This window comes from Oryzias latipes, chromosome 13 (genome assembly GCF_002234675.1).
Source record: "Oryzias latipes chromosome 13, ASM223467v1".
Taxonomy (NCBI): Eukaryota; Metazoa; Chordata; class Actinopteri; order Beloniformes; family Adrianichthyidae; genus Oryzias; species Oryzias latipes.
In genome coordinates this window covers 31,158,065-31,179,733 of record NC_019871.2, presented here as the reverse complement: position 1 = coordinate 31,179,733, position 21,669 = coordinate 31,158,065, and the positions used below count along the sequence as shown (strand labels likewise).

Genomic DNA, 21,669 nt, shown 5'->3' with positions numbered 1-21,669 from the left:
CAGTTGGTAACAAGTTTTTTCATTCATCTTCTTAACCGTTTATTCCCTTTCGGGGTCACGGGGTTGCCGGAGCCTATCCCGGCCACTTGGGCGTAGGCAAGGGATGCCCTGGACTGGTCGCCAGTCTGTCGCAGGGTGGAATATCCTCAATCACACATCCATTCACTCTCACACTCACGGACAATTTAGAGTTACCAATCAACCTATGAAGCATGTTTTTGGACAGTGGGAGGAAGCCGGAGATCCCGGAGAAAACCCACACATGCACGGGGAGAACATGCAAACTCCACACAGAAAGGTCCCCCATTGATGTTGTGTTTTTCATGTCCCCCAGCCAGGACTTGAACCAGGGACTTTCTTGCTGTGAGGCAAGAGCGCTAACCACTGCGCCACCGTGCAGCCTCAGTTGGTAACAAGTAATTGAGTTAAATTTATTCAACCTAATTTCTTACATCTATCCAACTCAATAGTTTTTTTTTCTCAAATCTACATATTTATCTAACTAAATGTCCTATTACTCAAATTCAATTAAATATTTTCCATCTTAATTTTTTTGTAATTTTTGAACACTCATGTCTAAATTTGAGCCTACAGAAATATTCATTTTTATAACAATAAATGAAACAAAACAGGTTTGGATTTGCGTAACCAGAGATCATATCTCTGAATTTATCATTTCACAGGTTCACAGTAGGGGTGCTATATAAACTCATCATCCTCTCCCTCCCTCTCACTCATGGTGCAGAAAGAATTAAAAATAACAGTACAAATAATTAGGCAAAACACAGTTAAACAGCTAAACAACTAAACACATTTGGTCAAAAAGCCACACTTAAACCCAAATCCGTCCAGACAGGCAAAGGGAATGGTATCCCACAATTCCTTGCGGTGCCGATCTAACAGCAGCACCAAAGTTACACCTACTTAATTGAATTAATTTGAATGAAAGTAAAATAAATGTCTGATAACTACGTGTTATTTTAACGCTAACTTAACTAAAAAAATGATTTATCTTAACTGAAGCCAATAATAAAGTTAGATCAAAGTAAAAAAGTTTATTCTTCCAACATCCATATGTGGTCTTATCACCCCCTCATGGTGGAAATAGTATTATCTGAGCTTCTTCATCCACTAAATCATCTTCAAATGGACACGCCATGCTGCTTCACCTCTCTGAAAACAAACTAACCTTCAACTAAACCTGCTCCAGACCAGGCTATGTTCAGAGCATGAGTTGCTATGGGAACTAAGCATACCCTGAAACATACCTCCATTTCTGGAACCGAAAGCTGAGGTTGTACACTTCTTAAGCCTCCCACTTACCGTGGTAACTAGCATAACCTGCTTCCTGGAATACCCCCAGATAAATATGTAAATATGAGTTGTATAAACAATTATTGAGTTTTATAGACGTAAGAAATTAGGTTAAATGAATTTAACTCAATTACTTGTTACCAATAGAAGTAATTCATTTAAGTTGGCAACAATGGATAAGTTATATATATATATGCGTCAGGAGGAAAATGGAAATGAGATCAGAAACTCGTACGTTTACTTTGTCTGTTTTTTTTCTCCAAGCAGAAACTCTTTCTTTTGCTGATGCAGCAGCCGTGTTACTTTTTGATGGTCTTATAATCTTCAGAGCCTCTGCGTCACTTCTGGATCAGACCTCAACCCTGTGAGCTGAGAGCATGGCTGTATGAAGTTCTTCAGAGGAGGGGGGCGGTGTCAGGCAGAACCTTATGCACCAGCCGATTGCCGAGTTCCTGATCAAGTTGTCAAAATGTGGTGTTTTTTCCAGATTAGAACAATGGTGGTAACGCCTAGATTTCTAATCAAGAATTCTCAGAGCCTTTGTATGCAGAGATGAAGGAGACTGTTACGGTGGCCTGACAGAATGGTGACATCCAGCACAAAACATGTGATATCATCAGGCCTTTGGAATACGACATTGCAGCCTCTAATGCTAACGAGCTCCTGATATATTGAAAGTTGGCGATGTTAAATTTCAGAACACTTAACGGGATATCTAAAGTTAAGCGTCGGTCTAACATGACACCTAGATATTTAAACTCAGCAACATTTCCGATCACACGACTGCCCGCGTGGACATGAGGAAGATCAGTTTGAACTTGTTTGTTGGAGAAATACACAGAAACTGTTTTCTCCGCATTCAAGTGGGACAGGACTTGTTAAACCACTCAAATGCATCTGTCATTGCCGTTGATAACTTCCCGGCAACCGACTTTGTGTCCGGACCGTGCACAAATAAGACCGCATCGTCATGGTACATTACGATCTGAACTTCACCTGAGAAGCTTTCTTTGCAGCCTTCTTGCTTCTGAATGAGTTCAGTGCAGATGTTGAACTGCTTGTGGTTTTGATTATGTCTGTATATTTTCCACTTTTCAACCAACATAATTTCTTAAAACCTGGCTGTTTCTTTTGGAAGGGTTACCGTGTTCTTCTCATCTGCATAGCACCATGGCTCATGCTAAATCTTTATTCAAACTTGGCTGTTAAGGATAATATTACTCAGAGGGTAATCCTTAAAATCTTCTGCAGTGTAATTGCACAAACTCTTATGTTTCTGTTTTTTCAGGTAGTGTCAGGTTTAGTTCAGTACTGAGATGAACTGATGGGACAACGTTTGGATTTCTCCAGTAACAATGACCTACTGAGGTCCATGGAGATAAGAGTTCATACCGACTTTTGCTGAGTTTTACCCGCCTTAGTAAATACAGTCCAACCAGGAATGTTGGGTGTTTTTTCATCAGACAAAGTAAGCTGTTAATAAATTCCCTTTCTGATGAAAAACTCTAAGCTTTGGGTTGTCTCTGCTGCTGAGTGATAAACCTGCACCATGACGGCAAACACAGAGAAACATCTGCCCTCAGCCGACAGCTTGACAGGCCCAGCAGGGTTGAGTTAGGAGGTGGAGCTCAGCAAATGGATGATTGTGTACTCAGAGGCTCTTCTGCACCACAGGCTTGTCTGCGCAGGTCCCAATGCAGGGAAGTCCTGCTTTTTGAGGGTGAGAAAGGGTGAGTCAAATCATTCAGGTGCAAAGGGATTTCAGACAACCTCCGCTGGTGAGAACACAGGAAGTGCATGAACATCCTTTTATTTTCTCGGATCAGGGATGTTCTGGAGAACTGAACAGGCCCATGGCAATGTCCACCAAACATCACAGATAAAAGTTGCTTAATTGCGTTTAGAAAAGTGTTTTATCCGATTATCCAGATGCAATTTTCAGTAGCGCGATGCATCCTCCTTTGAAAGTGGTTGTTTTGCATATGCACACAATAATCTCAGCATCACACTGTACTGAGTTTTGGTATTAGGAGGTGCAGCTCCAAAGGCACAGATGTTTAGGGTCTTCTTCATGTATAGCCTAGTTTCTGGAGATCGGGGCTTCCTCTAGAGGCTGACAGTCAACTGAAACCGTCCATCACATTGCTCGTTGACTGACCTACTGTGAAAGCAACGCGATCACGGCAAAAATACTGGATAAATGTGCTTTTGTCTTTTTTCCTGTAAAGGTGCCAGTCACCAGATGTGACAGCCAAGACAAGCTTTTGAACAAGTTCTAGCATGAACAGGACACGGGCTTTTAGTAGCTGACAAACATCTGCTTGAAACTGGCTGTGTGTCAGTGACAAGAAGACATTCACCTCAGCTTCTTTAGATTCTCCGATGCCTGATTTAAGACTGAAGTCGAAGAGACTTTCTGTTTCATTGGACCGGGTGCAGAGCCCTGTGGTACACCGGGACTGACTGCTGTGTGAGGAATACTTCGGAATTAAATTAAGGAGCTCAAACCTCCAAGGTTCTAAATCCTGACTTAAGCTCCTCTATCATAAAGACTCATGTGAGCAGTCAGGGTGACAGCATCTGGACTTAAAGACCCACTCCCATGAAAAGTGTGTTTTTCTTCTTGTGGCATTTTCTCTATCTACAGTGCCTTGTGAAAGTATTCGGCCTCCTTGAACTTTTCAACTTTTTGCCACATTTCAGGCTGCAAACATAAAGATATAAAACTGTAATTTTTGGTGAAGAACCCACAAGTGGGACACAATCATGAAGTGGAACCACACTTATTGGATATTTCAAACTCCTTTAACAAATAAAACTGAAAAATTGGGTGTGCAATCGGGTCAAAAAGGTCCTATATGTTACATAGAAACTACGCTGGGCGGGGCCACAGTCTCCCTGCTCCGCCCCATTCTGATCATCCACTGACAGACAAACAGATCCATGAACGTCTGTGTTTTCCTGGTCTGAGCTGGAATCTGGATCAGAACTGGACGGATGGACAGATCTGATACTGATCACTGTTTTTGTAACACTGATAATGTTAGGTTGGGGGTGTGAGGGGCTGTAAGCTAGCGGGAGAGAGTGTAAACAGATAGATGATGGCAAATACGGGCGGTCTCACCCACAACTCAGAAATACATTTCTAAAGAACTCCTGCTGTTCTGCAGAAACTATGTCCTAGAAAACAACACAGGTGCTTCATATTTATGATCCCAGCTTTGACTCAAGGCCTCTGCTGACTGACGGACACAGCGCCTGGTTTAATCCATTCAGTTTCAGAGCTGGAAGCAGCGATTTACACCTGAAATCTGATGCCCCCCAGGTCTGACATGTCTGCAGCTTCAGTCTGGAGCCGCTGAAGATGAAATGTTGCCCCCCAGATTCTGTCCATCCTCCTCACACCATGTGACTGTCCTTCGCAGTGCCCCCATCAGGACCGGGCAGGTCCAGACCGTACCAAGGCGTCCGGGTCAGGGATCCCGTCAAAGAGCTGCTGCGGAGGAAGAGGAGCCTGGAGCCGCGTGGCGCCAAAGCCGCTGCTTCTGCCACGGTAAGAGAGGCCAACGACACATCTGTGATCGGGAAAGGATGGCTATTCTGAGCCCCACCCTCTCCTGAGAACACCGCCATTCATCAAGCTGTCATCAGTCACAGCGAATACGTCTGTTTTTGTAACCTTGACAGCAGGAACAAAGGCGGTCTTGATTTAGAGCTGCTGATCAAACCTTTCTAATCCACCCGGGTTTCCAGGGCTGAAGGTGTGCTGAAGATGTCACGGATGAGGAGACGGAGGATAAAAACGTCCTTTCTGAAGGACAAACCTGACTTTTCTATCAAACATCATCAGACATTTGGCTTTAAATGTTTGTTTTTGTTAACTAACAAAAGACCAACACAAAAGCGTTCTACAGCTGGTTGCAGCAGACCTCCAGCTTCAGACACCAGTGCAAGCAAGTCCACCATCAGCCCAAAGATCAGACCCGTCCACATTTGGGAAGGACCAACCCCAGCCTGTCTTTGGGGGGGGGGGGGGGGGGGGGGGGGGGGTTGTCCTGGAGAATGACTCTACAGGTCACCAGCAGATTCTCCAGCTTTGAGGCTCCTCCTCCTCCAGCTTGTGTAAATCCACGACTGTTGGTCAAAGCTGGCTGTGAATTCTGAACATCACTCCTGACCTGCACAATTCTGATTGGCTAATTCACAGCAGACAAATGCTACCCTGTTTATTTCTTTATTGGAGCCTTTGGGGTTTTGGCTTTGTCGAGCCAGCGGGTACTTCCTGTTTGGAACATGAGGGGGGAGGGGTTACTCAGTCCAGATTTTATATACAGTCAATGGTGTGTGTGGGTGGTGACCGGTTCAGGGAGTAACAATTTACAAAATATATCACTGGCCATACTGACCCCTCCCCCTTGGGTTCCAGACAGAACGTACCTGCTGGGGGTGTGGCCTTCCTACAAGCTTACTCCTGTCTGGACTGTACGTCTGTGGGTGACGTCACACTGGCTGGACTGTACGTCTGACGTCACACTGGCTGGACTGTACGCCTGTGGGCGACGTCACACTGGCTGGACTGTACGTCTGTGGGTGACGTCACACTGGCTGGACTGTACGTCTGTGGGTGACGTCACACTGGCTGGACTGTACGTCTGTGGGTGACGTCACACTGGCTGGACTGTACGTCTGTGGGCGACGTCACACTGGCTGGACTGTACGTCTGACGTCACACTGGCTGGACTGTACGCCTGTGGGCGACGTCACACTATCTGGACTGTACGTCTGTGGGTGACGTCACACTGGCTGGACTGTACGTCTGTGGGTGACGTCACACTGGCTGGACTGTACGTCTGTGGGTGACGTCACACTGGCTGGACTGTACGTCTGTGGGTGACGTCACACTATCTGGACTGTACGTCTGTGGGTGACGTCACACTGGCTGGACTGTACGTCTGTGGGTGACGTCACACTATCTGGACTGTACGTCTGTGGGTGACGTCACACTGGCTGGACTGTACGTCTGTGGTTGACGTCACACTGGCTGGACTGTACGTCTGTGGGTGACGTCACACTGGCTGGACTGTACGTCTGTGGGTGACGTCACACTATCTGGACTGTACGTCTGTGGGTGACGTCACACTGGCTGGACTGTACGTCTGTGGGTGACGTCACACTATCTGGACTGTACGTCTGTGGGTGACGTCACACTGGCTGGACTGTACGTCTGTGGGCGACGTCACACTATCTGGACTGTACGTCTGTGGGTGACGTCACACTATCTGGACTGTACGTCTGTGGGTGACGTCACACTATCTGGACTGTACGTCTGTGGGTGACGTCACACTGGCTGGACTGTACGTCTGTGGGTGACGTCACACTATCTGGACTGTACGTCTGTGGGTGACGTCACACTGGCTGGACTGTACGTCTGTGGGTGACGTCACACTGGCTGAACTGTACCTCTGACGTCACACTGGCTGGACTGTACGTCTGTGGGCGACGTCACACTGGCTGGACTGTACGTCTGTGGGTGACGTCACACTATCTGGACTGTACGTCTGTGGGTGACGTCACACTGGCTGGACTGTACGTCTGTGGGCGACGTCACACTGGCTGGACTGTACGTCTGTGGGTGACGTCACACTGGCTGGACTGTACGTCTGTGGGCGACGTCACACTGGCTGGACTGTACGCCTGTGGGCGACGTCACACTATCTGGACTGTACGTCTGTGGGTGACGTCACACTGGCTGGACTGTACATCTGTGGGCGACGTCACACTGGCTGGACTGTACGTCTGTGGGTGACGTCACACTATCTGGACTGTACGTCTGTGGGTGACGTCACACTGGCTGGACTGTACGTCTGTGGGCGACGTCACACTGGCTGGACTGTACGTATGTGGGCGACGTCACACTGGCTGGACTGTACGTCTGTGGGTGACGTCACACTATCTGGACTGTACGTCTGTGGGTGACGTCACACTGGCTGGACTGTACGTCTGTGGGCGACGTCACACTGGCTGGACTGTACGTCTGTGGGTGACGTCACACTGGCTGAACTGTACCTCTGTGGGCGACGTCACACTGGCTGGACTGTACGCCTGTGGGCGACGTCACACTGGCTGGACTGTACGTCTGTGGGCGACGTCACACTGGCTGGACTGTACGTCTGTGGGTGACGTCACACTGGCTGGACTGTACGTCTGTGGGCGACGTCACACTGGCTGGACTGTACGTCTGTGGGTGACGTCACACTATCTGGACTGTACGTCTGTGGGTGACGTCACACTGGCTGGACTGTACGTCTGTGGGCGACGTCACACTGGCTGGACTGTACGTCTGTGGGCGACGTCACACTGGCTGGACTGTACGTCTGTGGGTGACGTCACACTATCTGGACTGTACGTCTGTGGGTGACGTCACACTGGCTGGACTGTACGTCTGTGGGCGACGTCACACATGCTGGACTGTACGTCTGTGGGTGACGTCACACTGGCTGGACTGTACGTCTGTGGGCGACGTCACACTGTACGTTTGTGGGCGTACCCTGCCTTCTCCCAACAGCAGCTGGGTTGTCTCTAGCAGCCTAAATCCTAAAACCACTGTTTGATCACAGAATCTCACAACATTTTCTACATATGATGGTGTTTTAGCTTTGGACACCTCTACAGACTAAAAGTCATAAACATTACCAAATCATTTTAGAAACTAATAATTATTAACTCCATATTTAAATCAAAATGTAAAAAGCAGAAAATAACAGAATTCAATAAGGAACAACATAGCTTAAAAAAAACTAAAATCTATTTTACAAAAACACATCTTCAGGTTTCATTTCTTGTCTCTAAATTGTGAGCAAAGTGGAGTTTGGAGGAAAAAGATCAAAATGTATTTTCTACAGTTTAGTTAATGATTCATGATAACAAAATGTAGTTTCTTTGCTACTTGATAAGCCTTACAGTAAATCATTTAATGCTCGGACGCTCGTTCCTGCTGAACTCATGCTTCTGTGGCTTTTGGACAAACTCAGAACCGTTTGCAGCTGTTGGGCCCTGAAGGTTCAGGTCGGTCCCGGTCTGTTTAGGTCGATTCAGGTCGGTCCAGGTCGGTCCATGTCGGCCCAGGTCAGTCCAGGTCGGCGGTGCTGTTTCTGATTATACAGCATTTCGGGATAGAAATGTGGGATCAGAACTGGAGCGAGTGAGTGTGACGTCGCTCACAGACAGTGGTTTAGTTCCAGCTCCAACCAAGTGCAGGCGGGGGGGTTGTCCTTATATAATCCAGGTGTTTTTCCATGACAGTTGGAGTCATTCCCTGCATGGCTCCGGGGCTGGGCACGCTTCCCGATGCAAAAGAGGTGGCAGCGCGGCAAAGGGGCCAGCCCACTTTTCTCATTATTGCCCCCCCTCCACAGACAGCGTGCAGGTTGGTGCACCTCCAGCAACCGGAGAAATTAAAGTAAAAGTCAAACAGTAACGCGTTCCATTTGGGTGGAAACACGGCCCTTCTTAGCCAGGGCGGAGTAGTCAAGCGGGGGTTTCTGCAGGAAAGGAAGTCAACATGTTGAATCTCATCCAAGAATTCAGATGAAAACAGGGAAAATAGTCTGTCGCTGTATTCAGACGAGTGAGGAAGTTAAAGCAATGGGAGGGGGGGGCTTCATTTGTTTTCATCTCAAAGATGTAGACGAAGGTTCCTCTTTAGCTTCTCACCTGAAGCTGAAGCAGGGTCATGAAGTTCATTCCTCCCCCTGTGGGGTTTTTGCAACAATGATTTTTCTCATGAGCCTGTCAGCGCCCCCCACCCCCACCCCACCCCCCCGGCACCTCGTCCCTCTGACACTAAAACAGTAGCCGCGTTTACATGGGCAAAAGTAATCGGAATGAACGCCTGATCGGAAAGAAAATGCGCCATGTAAACGCGCCGTTCGGAATACTCTGCCCCGGTCAGACTCATTCGGATCAGAATTTCTTTCCGATCGAGATAGGTGGGTTATACCGATCGTTTATCCGATCGTGGAGCATGTAAACGGTCATTCCGATCGTGTGTCACTGCTGCTCTGGTTTACGTCACGCATAGACGGTGTTTCGCTGAGAGAAAGCTTTGGAGCGCATACGGGACCGACCAGCTCTGCGGACACCCCGTGAAAAGCGCCGCTCCGCTCTCGCCCCGCTGGCTCTCCCCTCTCTTACACCCCTCACGGGGGAGATTCGGAGGAGGAGCGCTCACTCGGTCCACTGGCACCCGAGTGAGCAGAGCAGCTGGATTAATAATGTTGTGTCGGGGGGGGGGGGGGGGGGGGGGTTACGTGTGCGTTTTGTTGTTTTGTTATGTGTGGGAGAATTCAGACTGCGAGCCGTCCCGCCGCTCTGGGTTAGCGGCTGCAGGACTCAGGAGGACCCGTGTTCGAACAGAGCTCGGGGCGCCAGCTCACAGAGTGGCTTTGGGGCGGTCTGTGTGAACTTTCAGAGCAGAAATAAATGTCGCTCAGTCCTTAGAAAGCTGCAGATTGCTGCGTTTCTCGCACGGTCCTGGATTTTGTGTCCATCCATCAGGCTAATGATGTTAGCCCGTGTTAGTCTGTCCTAAGCTTTCGTCCAGCTTAATTCTTCCACAAAAAAAGCACTGACCACACAGATTAAATATAACGATGAGCGAACAGGCAATTCATAATATTCATGACATTAATAAAAGCACGTTTGGAAGATCGTCTCGTATGTTACCGAGCTGCTGCATAAATATGGAAGCGGTTTGTTTACAACGGGACCTATATCCGCATCCGGGTGATTTTTACACTACTGCGCATGCCCAAATGATTCATTCCGAACGAGAGTGTGAGCCATGGGAACGTTTGTTCTAATCGGAAAAAGGTTTTCTGTGCCCATGTGCACGGGTGAATTTTAACCCGACCATTGATCCGATCAAGATATTCTGCCCATGTAACCGCGGCTAGTGACTTTGGTGTGGAAACTCCCTGATGACACTTATTGATGTGATAGCGGGACGATCATAAACACCGTCAGCACTCCAAGAATGAGAACTGCCTGTGCTTCCCTCAAACGCCCCGTTTGGGACAGCATGTCCTCTGTCAGGATCTGTCCTGGTCTTATCCAGGGTTTCCTCTGATGGTCGTCCCGGTTTGGCAGGTGGGAAAGATCAGCCTGAACTCATGGTTTGGACCAATCTAGAGCGCTCTGGTCTGGCCGTCAATCAGACGCAGCTCCTGCAGCAGACGGTGAAGCTCGTCGTACCGGAGAGACTCTGAATGATGTCATGAACCCGGACATGGATCACCGATGCTTTAGTGGAGCTCTTTAAAATCAATAAACTACTCATCCTCCGTGTCTTCCATGCATTGACTGCATGTTAGAAATACTGATATACAGTCACTGCTTCCATCACACCCTAGTGCAAAGGTAGAGTGGTCAACCTGTGATTGGCAGATTGCAGGTTCACTTCCCACCTTGCCACCCATGTGTCAGAGTGTCCTTGGGCAAGACACATAACCCCACTTTGCTCCTGCTGGTTACAGGTTGGCGGTGTCAGTGTGTGAACGGGACCGTGACTATGAACCGCTTTGGGCCTTAAAGGGAGGTAGAAAAGTGCTGCACAGCGTTCCTGTGTTTGTTGTGGGAGTTCTGTTCTAAGAATAACCTGCGATGGGTTAAATCTCCAAAGTAGGATTGTAGATGTTCTGAGGCTGTTATACTACACACTTTATCCACTTTTTTCAGGCAAACTTGAACCTTTTCACACATTTCCCTCATGGTCAACTCTCAAAGTTCAAACCCTCGTTGAAAACAAGTCCAGTTTTGTAGAATGAGAACAAAGTTCTGATTGTGATCGAAGATTTATATAGATTGGTGAGCTGGACACATTCTGTACAGGAGACACAGCACAGAGGAGATTGATTGACAAGGTCTACAGCCAATCAGGACACAGAATACAATGTTCTGGAAGAAGAAAAACATCCAAAATTGCACGGAAAAAAAATCCATGAAACATCCAGACTGGGGAAGATGAATTGCGATTTAGGGAGGGACCACTGTGTTAGTCTACACTATTTATCGTTTCTGATTAAACCCTGCTGACTGCAATGACGATTCCATGCAGGACAACGTGCTGTCAGTAACCACCTCCTACAACCAGCACCTGTTAGTAAACCTTCATGGCACATGGCTTCTTTAGTTTGCAATGTAAACAAAAGTAGGGATTTCAAGCATGTTCCTGGGCCTGAGGTGTGCAACCTCCAAAAACTAACAGTTGACTGCAGGACGTGTCAACACAAGCAGCCCACAGTATCACCTGCCGCCAGCAATCAGAGATAATTGTCCCAGCAGGGAAAGTGGTGATTAAGTGCATTTTAGCGCAGTGTGTCAGCCCCTGTAAGATCTGCAAAACACCTTTCCTTCATACGCATTTACCCAGAACCCTCCCATTGGTCGTCCTCAAAGGACGTAGTTGGTGGAGCGTTTGAGGTGCTGACGGGTAGAACTGGTCTCATTTCCTTTAACAGGCATTGGCTCGTGGTGATCCTGACTTGCAACGTGAAAACTGTTTCATGGATTTGCAGCCTCTTCTTTTCTTCATTTTTCTACATTCAGAATGAAAGGTGACAAAGGGCTCTGCTGACCATCCCCTCATTTGCTTTCTTCTCCAGGACATCCAGAAGGATGTTGAGGTATTGGCAGGTCAGCCAGATGGTCCTTGCCTTGGGCCTGCTCTTGGTTAGACATGTCTCAAACAGCTCCCCTAGTAATATTTGGACGGGGCCATGGCCTCCTGACCTTATAACCTCCTTTCCATACCTTATTTTCTGCAGAGGAGAATCCATCTCATGTTAGAAATCCCCTCATGAAGCTCAATGGAAGCTCAAAGTCCTCAAAGCTCCTGATACAGATGAGGTCTTTTTCACCATAACTCATTTGCGTCCATTCTTTTCTCCCACATCTCACAGCAGCTCATGGGTTCAGCTGTCAAACTCTCAGCTACAGGCAGAGCAAGACTGCTGACCTAATTTGGATGTCTATACAATGTTTTAATCCTAAATACTGTCAAACATCCAGATGTTTTTAGAAACAGGACCCCCCTCAGCTGGTGGAGCTCTTCAAACGTATGCTAGCAGCAGCTACTGCTTCCTGATGTGGTCTGTCCTGTTCTGTTTTCCAGGACGTGGCGGCGCAAAGCAGCCAGCCAGCGTTCACAGCAGGTACGGACATCGCCCATTGACTCGTGTCGCTGAAGGAAGCCTGTTGTGACAGCATGCTCTTCTCTTTCAGCCATGTTTGGTTCCGATGCGCCCGCCGCTCCAGCCGAGCCCATGTCTGATGGAGGGCTGCAGTGTTCTGGCTGGAAGGCCTCCGCAGCCGGCGCAGCATCACAGGCAGCTGGGCCGCTGTGGTCATCAACTGACTACAACCAGCAGGACTCAACAGCTCCGACTTTGGGGTACCAGGCTGCCCCCGCCCTCACCGCCGATGTGTACATGCAGACTCTGTGTCCCAGTTACACCATGCTGACCTACACCCACACTCCACTGCTCACCAACTTTGGGGTGAGTACCACAGCCGCAGCAGCCTCATTCTGATTTACTTATACCTTCACACATAGGCATACAAAACAGAGATGTCTTGCAAGGCACTGACCAGTTTTAACAAGTGTCCTTCCCACGGACACTTGAGGGGCAATATTTGCATGTGGTCAGTAAGGGTCCAGCACTCGCACCTTACTAACAACTAGACTGTGGCATAAGGGCACCGTACAACACCACTACCCATATTTCATGAGTGTGTGCAACTTTCCCTATCCTAATAAAACGTCACGATACACTCACCACACACACAACGATGGTCTCTTGGGGTGGTTGCTAGAGCCTGAAGGGAAGTGTGAGACACACCTGCACTCCCCTGAAGATGCGGTCGCTCTTGCCTATGACCCTCCTGAAACCCAAAAAGCTGTAGCACCTCTTTTAAAATTCAAGCCGAGAGCGGCGTTGTATGGCCCGCAGGTCCTCGTCGCTCACCTCTACCCGCCACCTTTGTGAGCTCACTACGTGCACGCCATTCAAGTCTACAACTTTTTAATCCAACATTTTTCCCCCATAGCTTCCAAATGATGCTTGAGAAGATGAGAATCTCCACAACAAGATTTCATTTGTATCTGGTAAAAGGCGTTTTTTTTTTTATAAAAACGGTGGCCTCTTCCTGAGGTCAAAGGTCGACAAAACTCCAGGGGTGATTGTAGACTTAAGGTTGTGGGATGAGTGTAAAATTTCATGAAAATTGCTGAAACAAGAGTTTCCTTTTCCCGTATTGTGGGAAAATGTGAAAATCGCCAAATAATACAGTTTGCCACAAAATGGTCGCCAAGCCGAAGGTTGTGTGGCCATCACATAAGAAATTCAAAACGTCCTTTGGACATCCCTGGTTTCCTTAGATGATTTTGAAAATGTATTTCTTTTAGGCTACATAAGCGATTTTTGCTCTGATTTTGCCTGCCACGATGTCATCGATTTTGGGGGTGGGGCTCGTGCACTATGCCCAAAATTCATTTCCACCGGGTAGTAGGTGTGTGCAAAATTTGGCTTAAAGGGGCAGAATTTGTGAAAACCAAACGGTCCTCGCAGTCCGTGACTGCTGCGAGCCATAACGAGGATTTCTGTAACAGTCATTCTGCAGGAATTTTGGTCCTCTCTTCCAAAACAAACCGCTCCATCTGTCTCTGGGTTGAAAGGTGTCTCCTCCGGACACACACAGGGTTTAGATCCGGGCTCACCAAAGACATGTCGGGGTGGTGAAATGGTTTGCTTCCAGGCAGTCTGTTAAAACCATGATGGACTCTGTTGTTGGACTTGATCGTCAGTGTCTCTGATGTTTGCAGCCACAGTCCTGAACGATCAGCACAGCTTCTGTCACAGGAGCATCAAACTGCTTGGTGAGGTTCAGTCTTTCTACCAGAGGATACTTCCTGGGCTTGGAGGGTAAGGTCGGGCTCTGATGGTCTGTCTTCCATGTGCTCTGGTGGAACAGGAAGCCAGGAAGAGGAAGACTCTAGGTTATCAATTTCTATATGGGGTTTGGGGTTTCACCTGGTCTGTTATGACAGCCTCCTCCTCCTCCCAGTTTTGCTTTCTATCTGCGGTTTGTTATCTTGATCGGTGCCGCATTTCACTGTTTGAAGAAATCCTTATTTCTCTGGGAGTTGAGCAGCAGCGACAGGCTCAAACATGATGTCCCGGCAGCCCCCCCCCCGCGCTGCAGACTGATTTAAAGGCAGATACATTTCAAACTGGCTCATGTGCTCAAACCAGGAGCTGATATTTCTCATTTGAAAAACACATGGGAGCTTTACATCCTCTCTAAATCAGACTCTGCTCTGGGATGATGTTCATTTTGAGGTTTCAGTTGTTGACATGATTCTGCTGACAGCGCTGCTGGGGTCAGGTTAGTTCATACCTGAGCGTTAGCTTGACTCATGCTATCTTTGAAAGACTCCAAAAAACAGTAGCCGAGATTTTTTAAACTCCCTTTTTGTCTGTTGGGGTCCTACAGGATCGACATTTGACGCTCAAAACCCGTTGCTTTGGTATTTCTGCCTAAAGTTCCTTCTGCATTTTTAATGTACACTGTGCAAATGTTTACAGTTAAACCCAGTTGCATTGTGGCGGGTAAGAACTGTAGGCTGAAGGGGAAAAAAAAGCTTAGCAAACAGTTGACTGCCTTTGAATTAGAAACCAAAAAAGAAAGAATTGGCTCACTCATTTTTCTTCTGCTTATCTGGGGGTTGCAGCAGATGCTCACAGCTCCCTCTCCACGGAAACTTCCTCCAGTTCTGCCGGGGAAAGCCCCAACCAGCTCCCAGGCCAGCCCAGAGACTTAGTTCCTCCAGGATGTCCTGGGACTTCCCTGGGACTGCTTCTCAGTGTGACATGCTCAGAATACTCCCCCCAGACAGGCATCCATGAGGTTATCACACATCTTTCCAGCCTTCACAGTTAAATATCCTTCTGCCAAATAATTTTCTTTCCACATTCAAAATGTATTCAAAGTCTGACAATGCTTTTTTCTATGGGAAAACACTTTTTTACATTACTTTTAACACTACAACATAACAACAACATAGTGGTAGATGGATCCCAGCAATGGAGCCACTGCCATGGACTCATTCTTGTCAATAATTGTGGCCAAACAGTCAAAACACAGACAAACTCCTGGTAAATTGGCTGAATATCCTCCAATTATATAATTACAACCAAGCTGAAGGGTTTTTTTTTCCACAAGAGCAGAAACTAACGTGTTTGGCTAAAATGAAGCAGATGGTCAATGCTAATTCAAACTTTGGTCTGTAACTAACAACAACATTTAACTATGACTTGTTTGCCTAAACTTTTCTTCTTCTGCCATTTATACTAAAACATGGACAGACAGTAATATACACGCTTGTCCATCTGGAGAAGTTATAAAAAATGAGGAAAGACATGAACTGTGGCTGCCCGGTGGCGCAGTAGTTAGCGCTCTTGCCTCACAGCAAGAAGGCCCCCTGGTTCAAGTCCCGGCTGGGGGACCTGAACCAGAACAGTCAGACCTTTCTGTGTGGAGTTTGCATGTTCTCTCCATGCATGTCTGACTTCCTCTGGCTTCCTCCCACCTTCCAAAACATGCTTCATAGGTTCATTGGTTACTCTACATTGTCCTTAGGTGTAAATGTGAGAGTGCATGGGTGTGTGACTGTGGCCCTGCGACAGATTGGCGACCTGTCCAGCAGCCCATGACCCCGAGAGGGAAATAATGGATTAGAAACTGAATGAACGACATGAACTGAAATCAAATCCTCTATGATGCACCTTCTGCAATACTTTATTGTAGAACATTTTCAGACCTTCAGAGCACCACCTATTCAAGCTGCTCTATAGACACAACTCTATGGCAATGCACAGAGTTGTGTCTGTGGAAAGGGCAGAGTCTCTGACTGGTTACCATCTCCAGTTGTTTTTGCCAGGGCTGTTTAGTGGCTCCGACTTCTTCAAAGACCATCTAATGTGCTGAAAAGGTCCTCCAAGTGATGGCCATTTTCCACTTGACTGGCATAGGCTGATGATCCAATTCTGCTCAGTACTTCCCACTGAGCAGAAGCTCTAGATATTTACAGTAAAGAGGCAGAGAAACTTAGCCTTCAAGTAAACAGAAAAGAGTTGGCAAGATCAGCCTTGCAGTTTCTCTGGAAACCACTTTGCTGGCATCAAACCATCTTATTCAAGACAAAGCTCAGGGTTTACAACTCCGCAGGACTCTTCACTTTGCTATATGGCTCAGAGAAGAGGCCTCTAAACAGGAACTTGGCAGCAAGAATAGATGGATTTGATAGCAGAGCTCTCCGAACAGTGTGGACATTAAGTGGCACCTCCAGTGCTAGGATGTACTGTACATGCCAGCATCTTGCCTGGCTGGGCAATGCCACACCCCTTGCTTGGCCATGTTTTTTGCGAACCACTAGACCCCCAGACAAGAGCCATCCCCCAGTTTGACCCACCCAAAGGGTGCCGGTTGGAGACGACCACAAGGCAAGCCTCGTTTCCAATGGCTAGATATTATCGCTGCAGATCTCAAACAACTCGGACCGTCAGCAATCGAGTAAACTAGTCCACCTGGTCGGCTCTACACATGAGGACAGGATGACTCCATTCCTCCGCAGGAGATGATGATCATAATGCACCTCACCTTTCCTCCTCTGATGTGTTCAGCTGTGTACATAAATGTTAGGTGGCATAAAGACATAGCTCTCTTCATTTCGCCATCAAGGAAAATTAAAGTATGATGTTGTCCCATGGATTAGCTAAAGACTTGGCAAAACAGAATTCCTTAATTTTTGAATTTGTCTGCTGTTGACTGTTTCTATTGTAATGTGAATACAGACTTGATGCTATTTGCAGCACATTCATAAGGACTTACAGCATAGGACGTGTTCAGTCTTTACTCCAACGATGCTTTCAGTCTCCTTTGGGGATTCGGTTGTGCTGACTCATGTACAAATAAGAATCACTCTTTTTGTCACTGTCAGCAGAGATCTTTGTTCCATTTGTTCATTTATTATGTTTGTCTTTGTTTCAGACCATACCAGTGGCCCCAGCCCAAACCTCTGTCCCTCAGATGGAGCTGTCAGACTCAGGGTTGACCTACCTTCCCTGGGCCCAGCCCCTCACCACATTATCCTCCATGTCCAACCCCGGGGTCCAGTTTGCCTCCAGCTCTGCGGCTCTGCCTGGGTCTCCTTTAGTTCCGATGCCCTTATCTATGTCTCTGGCGACAATGATCCCACAGCTGGGGGCCCAGGGTGGGGACCCGCACTCTCAGATCCTGGAACTCCCGCTGAACTCGGATCATCAGCTTGACCCGGAACAACAGGGCCAGTCTCTTACTGAAAGCCCAGAAGATGCTCCGGAGTCACCAAACCTGCTGGATAAACTTCTGGAGGACCACAAGAAGCAAGAAGAACAGGACAAGGACTCTTACAGCAGCTCTCTCTTCATCGCTAATGTCTGAAAGGTCTGCTGTTGTTCTGTTTGATGGAAAGGCCTTCTCCTCAGGGCCAAGGGCCTTGAACAAAATTCCAAGCAGTTTTTCTATAATCATTACATTTTGCCTGTTTTACTCTGTATTTCTGTTAAACCTCTTAGAACCTTACAGTTATGATGCATTGCGTTAGCGGGCATGGATAGAACTCATTCCTCTCAGGAAGCCTGTGGTCACAACTAATTGGTTTGTATTGGTGGACGTCAATAAATCCTTACTTCCCCAAAATTGTTCAAATTGGCAGGACAAACAGGTCTCTTAATTATTGGAACAGGCCATATCTTGAACAAAAAATTCAGTTTACAGTGGTAGTAAATGTGAAAAGCAGCTGAAGCTGAAGAGGCTGAAGAATGACGAAGCCCTGGAGGGAATGTAGAAGGCTGGGATGATCAATACCCATTTACTAGCTACTTTGATGCTAAACCAATAGCAGAGATTGAAGAATGTGTGATGTCATCAGTTGGTTCCTGAACACGTTAAAGTATAGGAAAGCCAATTACAAGTTAAAGAGCCTGATGCCTGTTTGAGAAAGTTTGGAAGCTCAATTGTTTAAAAATGACGTCCTTCTTTGAACTAATAGGAATGGTAAAGAAATGTTAAACTCATGCTCCATGTTCTTTGTGAAGAGAAGTCACAACATTGATCTAGTACTAAGAGAAACAGCAATATCCTTTGAAAACCAAAAATACGAACAAGATATTGTTGGTAAAAAGATATAAAATCAATCAGGAAGTAAATAACTCTGTCAGTTTCTCTTCCTGTTGTGTCTTTACCATCTTTGTCTTTTTTGTTCATGTGATACAAAGACGTCCAGTAACAAACTTGCGTCTACCAAGTCGGGTCAATCACAATGGACTGAACCACAGCGAGGGATGTGTGTTTTGTGCACTAAACATATGATAACCTTTTTTTTTCACAGTACTCCAAACAATGCTTGAGTAAATTAACACGAGACTGTTTACCACAAACAGTCTAAAAGGTCAGAAATGCAGGTTTTTATGTTTGAAGCTGTTATGTCCTTTAGACGTTTAATTCTATATTGCTTTAAAATAAAAAGTGCCAGTATGAGAAAAAAGAGTTTATCTGTTGAAAGGCCTTCACATCTATAGTTTTAAAAAAAGAAAAAATAAGAATCTGTTTGTCAACTGCAGCAAACCTGATATTCTCCTGATGCTGTGTTCTCTGACATGACTGTTTTAAATGAAGGATTTTTTATGTGACGCTTGTTGTTTACATTGAAGACTTTGTGCCAAACGTTCTTCTTATCTAAAAATAAACCAGTTTTGAACAGCAGAAACTGAAGTGATGCTGAAAAAATCTGCCTCAGTCAAGTTACCAGTGTCAGCTGGAATCCTGAACGCCATTTGATCAATGGTTCAGTGATGCCAACCGAGTTTCTAGGGCTGTGTCTGAATTTCCTCAGTGCTCCCTAACCCCTAAAAGATCATATAAAGCAGGACGATCTAGTGCATTTTGTGCTCACTACCACTTCACTATCACCTCACGTATGATGTCACACATTCAAAACCTAAATAACGTGAACACTTTCTGAAGACTATTTATGAATCCACTGTGTTCTGAAGATGAAAATGTCATTTTTTCAAGACAAATCATTCCAATGCAATGGATTGTGGTCTTCTTCCACTAATCTGTGGAGCATTGATGCACACACTGGCTTTTCCCAAAGCCTTCTGGGAAATTTCTAGAGCACTGGTTTTTGGAATGGTATATTTGAACACCCTTACAAAATGACAAAAGCTTTATATTTTTGCACTCAGTAGTGAGTGTTGAGGGATTTCATACACAACCGTGGTGTTGCTACATAGATTCTCTTTTCTCGTAAACCCAAAAGACCTTTGTGCTCTCAACACTCAGAGGGCTGTTCTTATCACCCAGCTTTGTACATTTTTTAGACTTCTGTTTCTTGGTTTAAGACAACGTGTGAATTGTGCTCAGCCCTGGGGCATCTGATGTTGACTGCTGTGAGACAGACACGTTTTTGACAGTGGGATCCGCTATCTGTTTCTGGACATGTTTTCACGAGTTTTCTGGAGTTGTTTTCCCAAACCATAGGTACTCAGTGAAACGACTCTGAACTTCTTTGTTCTCCCAAAATTAATGTTCAGTTTTGTTAATTTTGAGACACAAGCTTGAAAAAACTGTTTGTCTTCTTCCTGTCATCTCAGATGATTGATTGGTTGATTGGACTTTATTGATCCCCGGAGGGAAATTGTGTTGTTACAGCAGCCAAAGAAGAAATATGGCAGTTAGAGAAACAAATAGCAATAGTAAGAATAAAATTAGTAGTAAAAGTACACGACATAAATAAAAAGTAAACGCAGCAGCAGTTTCAGCAGTCCTATCGTGTCGTTGTACCGTCTATCTGCCGTTGGGACAAAGGACCTCCTGTAGCGTTCCTTTTTGCACTGAGTGTGCAGATGTCAGTTTGTCCCGGCAAAAAATTGGAATAGACTTGTCATGTTAGCAAAAATGAAACGCAACAGACACAGTAGCTAGCAACCTGGAAAGATGGTGGAGACCAGGAAGGAGGATGCTTGGTTTTATGGTCCAGGTGGAAACTAGAGAACAGGACGGAGTTCTGTGGCTGTGGGATCGTAGCAGACTGGGAGGAGGAAGCAGCGAATGCGTCTTGGGGGGATGGAATAGAGAACGAGACCATGGAGAGGAGGAAGGGGGCAGTCCAAGCAGGTGTGCAGTGTTTTCCTTTCTTTCCTTAGTGGGGGGAAGGGAAAAGGGTAGATCCCGGAGCATCATGACAAGACTTCCTTTTAATGATTTGGAGAGGAGGTTAATACGGTGGCCCTGAAGTACAAATCACACCAACAAATCACATCAAGCAAGAACATATTAAAGATCAATTCAAAAAGGAAAACAAGTAATAAAAAACAACATTACATTTTAGAAATCAAAACAGAATTCCAGAAATCAAAAGACAATTCTACAAAAGGAACAAAAAAAATAAACATTTTGGAAAACCAAAGTAAAATGTCAAAACTTTGTTCAGTTAGCGATGTCCAAAGTACCTACCTTTTATGTTGTGTTTGATTTTTTACAATTTAGTTTTGACTTCTGGAAACTACTTTTGTTTTCCAATGCAGTTCTTTTTCATTTTTTTTTTTTTAGAATTGTGGTTTGGTTTCTGGAATTTTGTTTTTACTGTTTTTTGCTTTTTTAATTGTTGATGTCATTAAGATGGATCAGTCCATCATTCCAGTGTATGTTCTAAGAATGTTCCCTTTTGATTCTTTGGATGTGGAAAAACCACAGTGGGCTGAACTTTAGGAAACTTGCAAAAACAAATTATGATATAAATCAAATCTTTGTTGGATCAAATCGTTACATTCACTTCTTATCCTACTTAGCTCCTGAAGAAGAACACTGATCTCCGGTCCAAGTAGTCAGATTCTCTGGTTTGGCAGCTGCTCCTTTGCCTTTTGGACGATCTTTTCAGCAGAATGTGGACGTAGACTTGTCAGGATGAGGTTTTGTTGTTTGCATCTGCCAATATACTGAAAGAGAGTCCTGCAGTCTGTCCTTTCCCAGCTGTCTTCTCATTTTCCTGCCCCCTCTTTAGGGAATCTTCCATAATTCATGTGGCTATGTGTTGATGAAGTGTCTCATTCATCCAGGTGACGCCTTAAGTCCAGTCAAGGCGTCTGGACTTAGGATCTTCTCATTTTGAAATGTTTCGCCACTCATCACATTTACCACTCATGAGTGACAGAACACTTCATGGTTCATGGTTTGGTGCCTCCACCCTCCCAC

At 46.1% G+C, this 21,669-nt stretch overlaps 1 protein-coding gene across 2 annotated transcripts in view; it reads left to right on the top strand.

Annotated features, from left to right (window-relative positions):
- Positions 1 to 18,545, top strand: part of pou2af1 (POU class 2 associating factor 1) — a 20,037-nt gene extending 1,492 nt beyond the window's left edge. Inside the window, exons 2-5 of one of the 2 annotated variants that reach the window (XM_004076005.3) lie at positions 4,740 to 4,867; positions 12,485 to 12,524; positions 12,595 to 12,869; positions 17,422 to 18,545. In XM_004076005.3, coding sequence (XP_004076053.1) covers positions 4,740 to 4,867; positions 12,485 to 12,524; positions 12,595 to 12,869; positions 17,422 to 17,853 — 875 coding nt within the window. In that variant the 3' untranslated portion in view covers positions 17,854 to 18,545. Of the gene's footprint in view, positions 1 to 4,739; positions 4,868 to 10,176; positions 10,462 to 12,484; positions 12,525 to 12,594; positions 12,870 to 17,421 lie in introns of those variants that run through there. The other variant, XM_011483034.3, reaches the window with a different exon arrangement.
- The last annotated feature ends 3,124 nt before the right edge of the window (positions 18,546 to 21,669 follow it).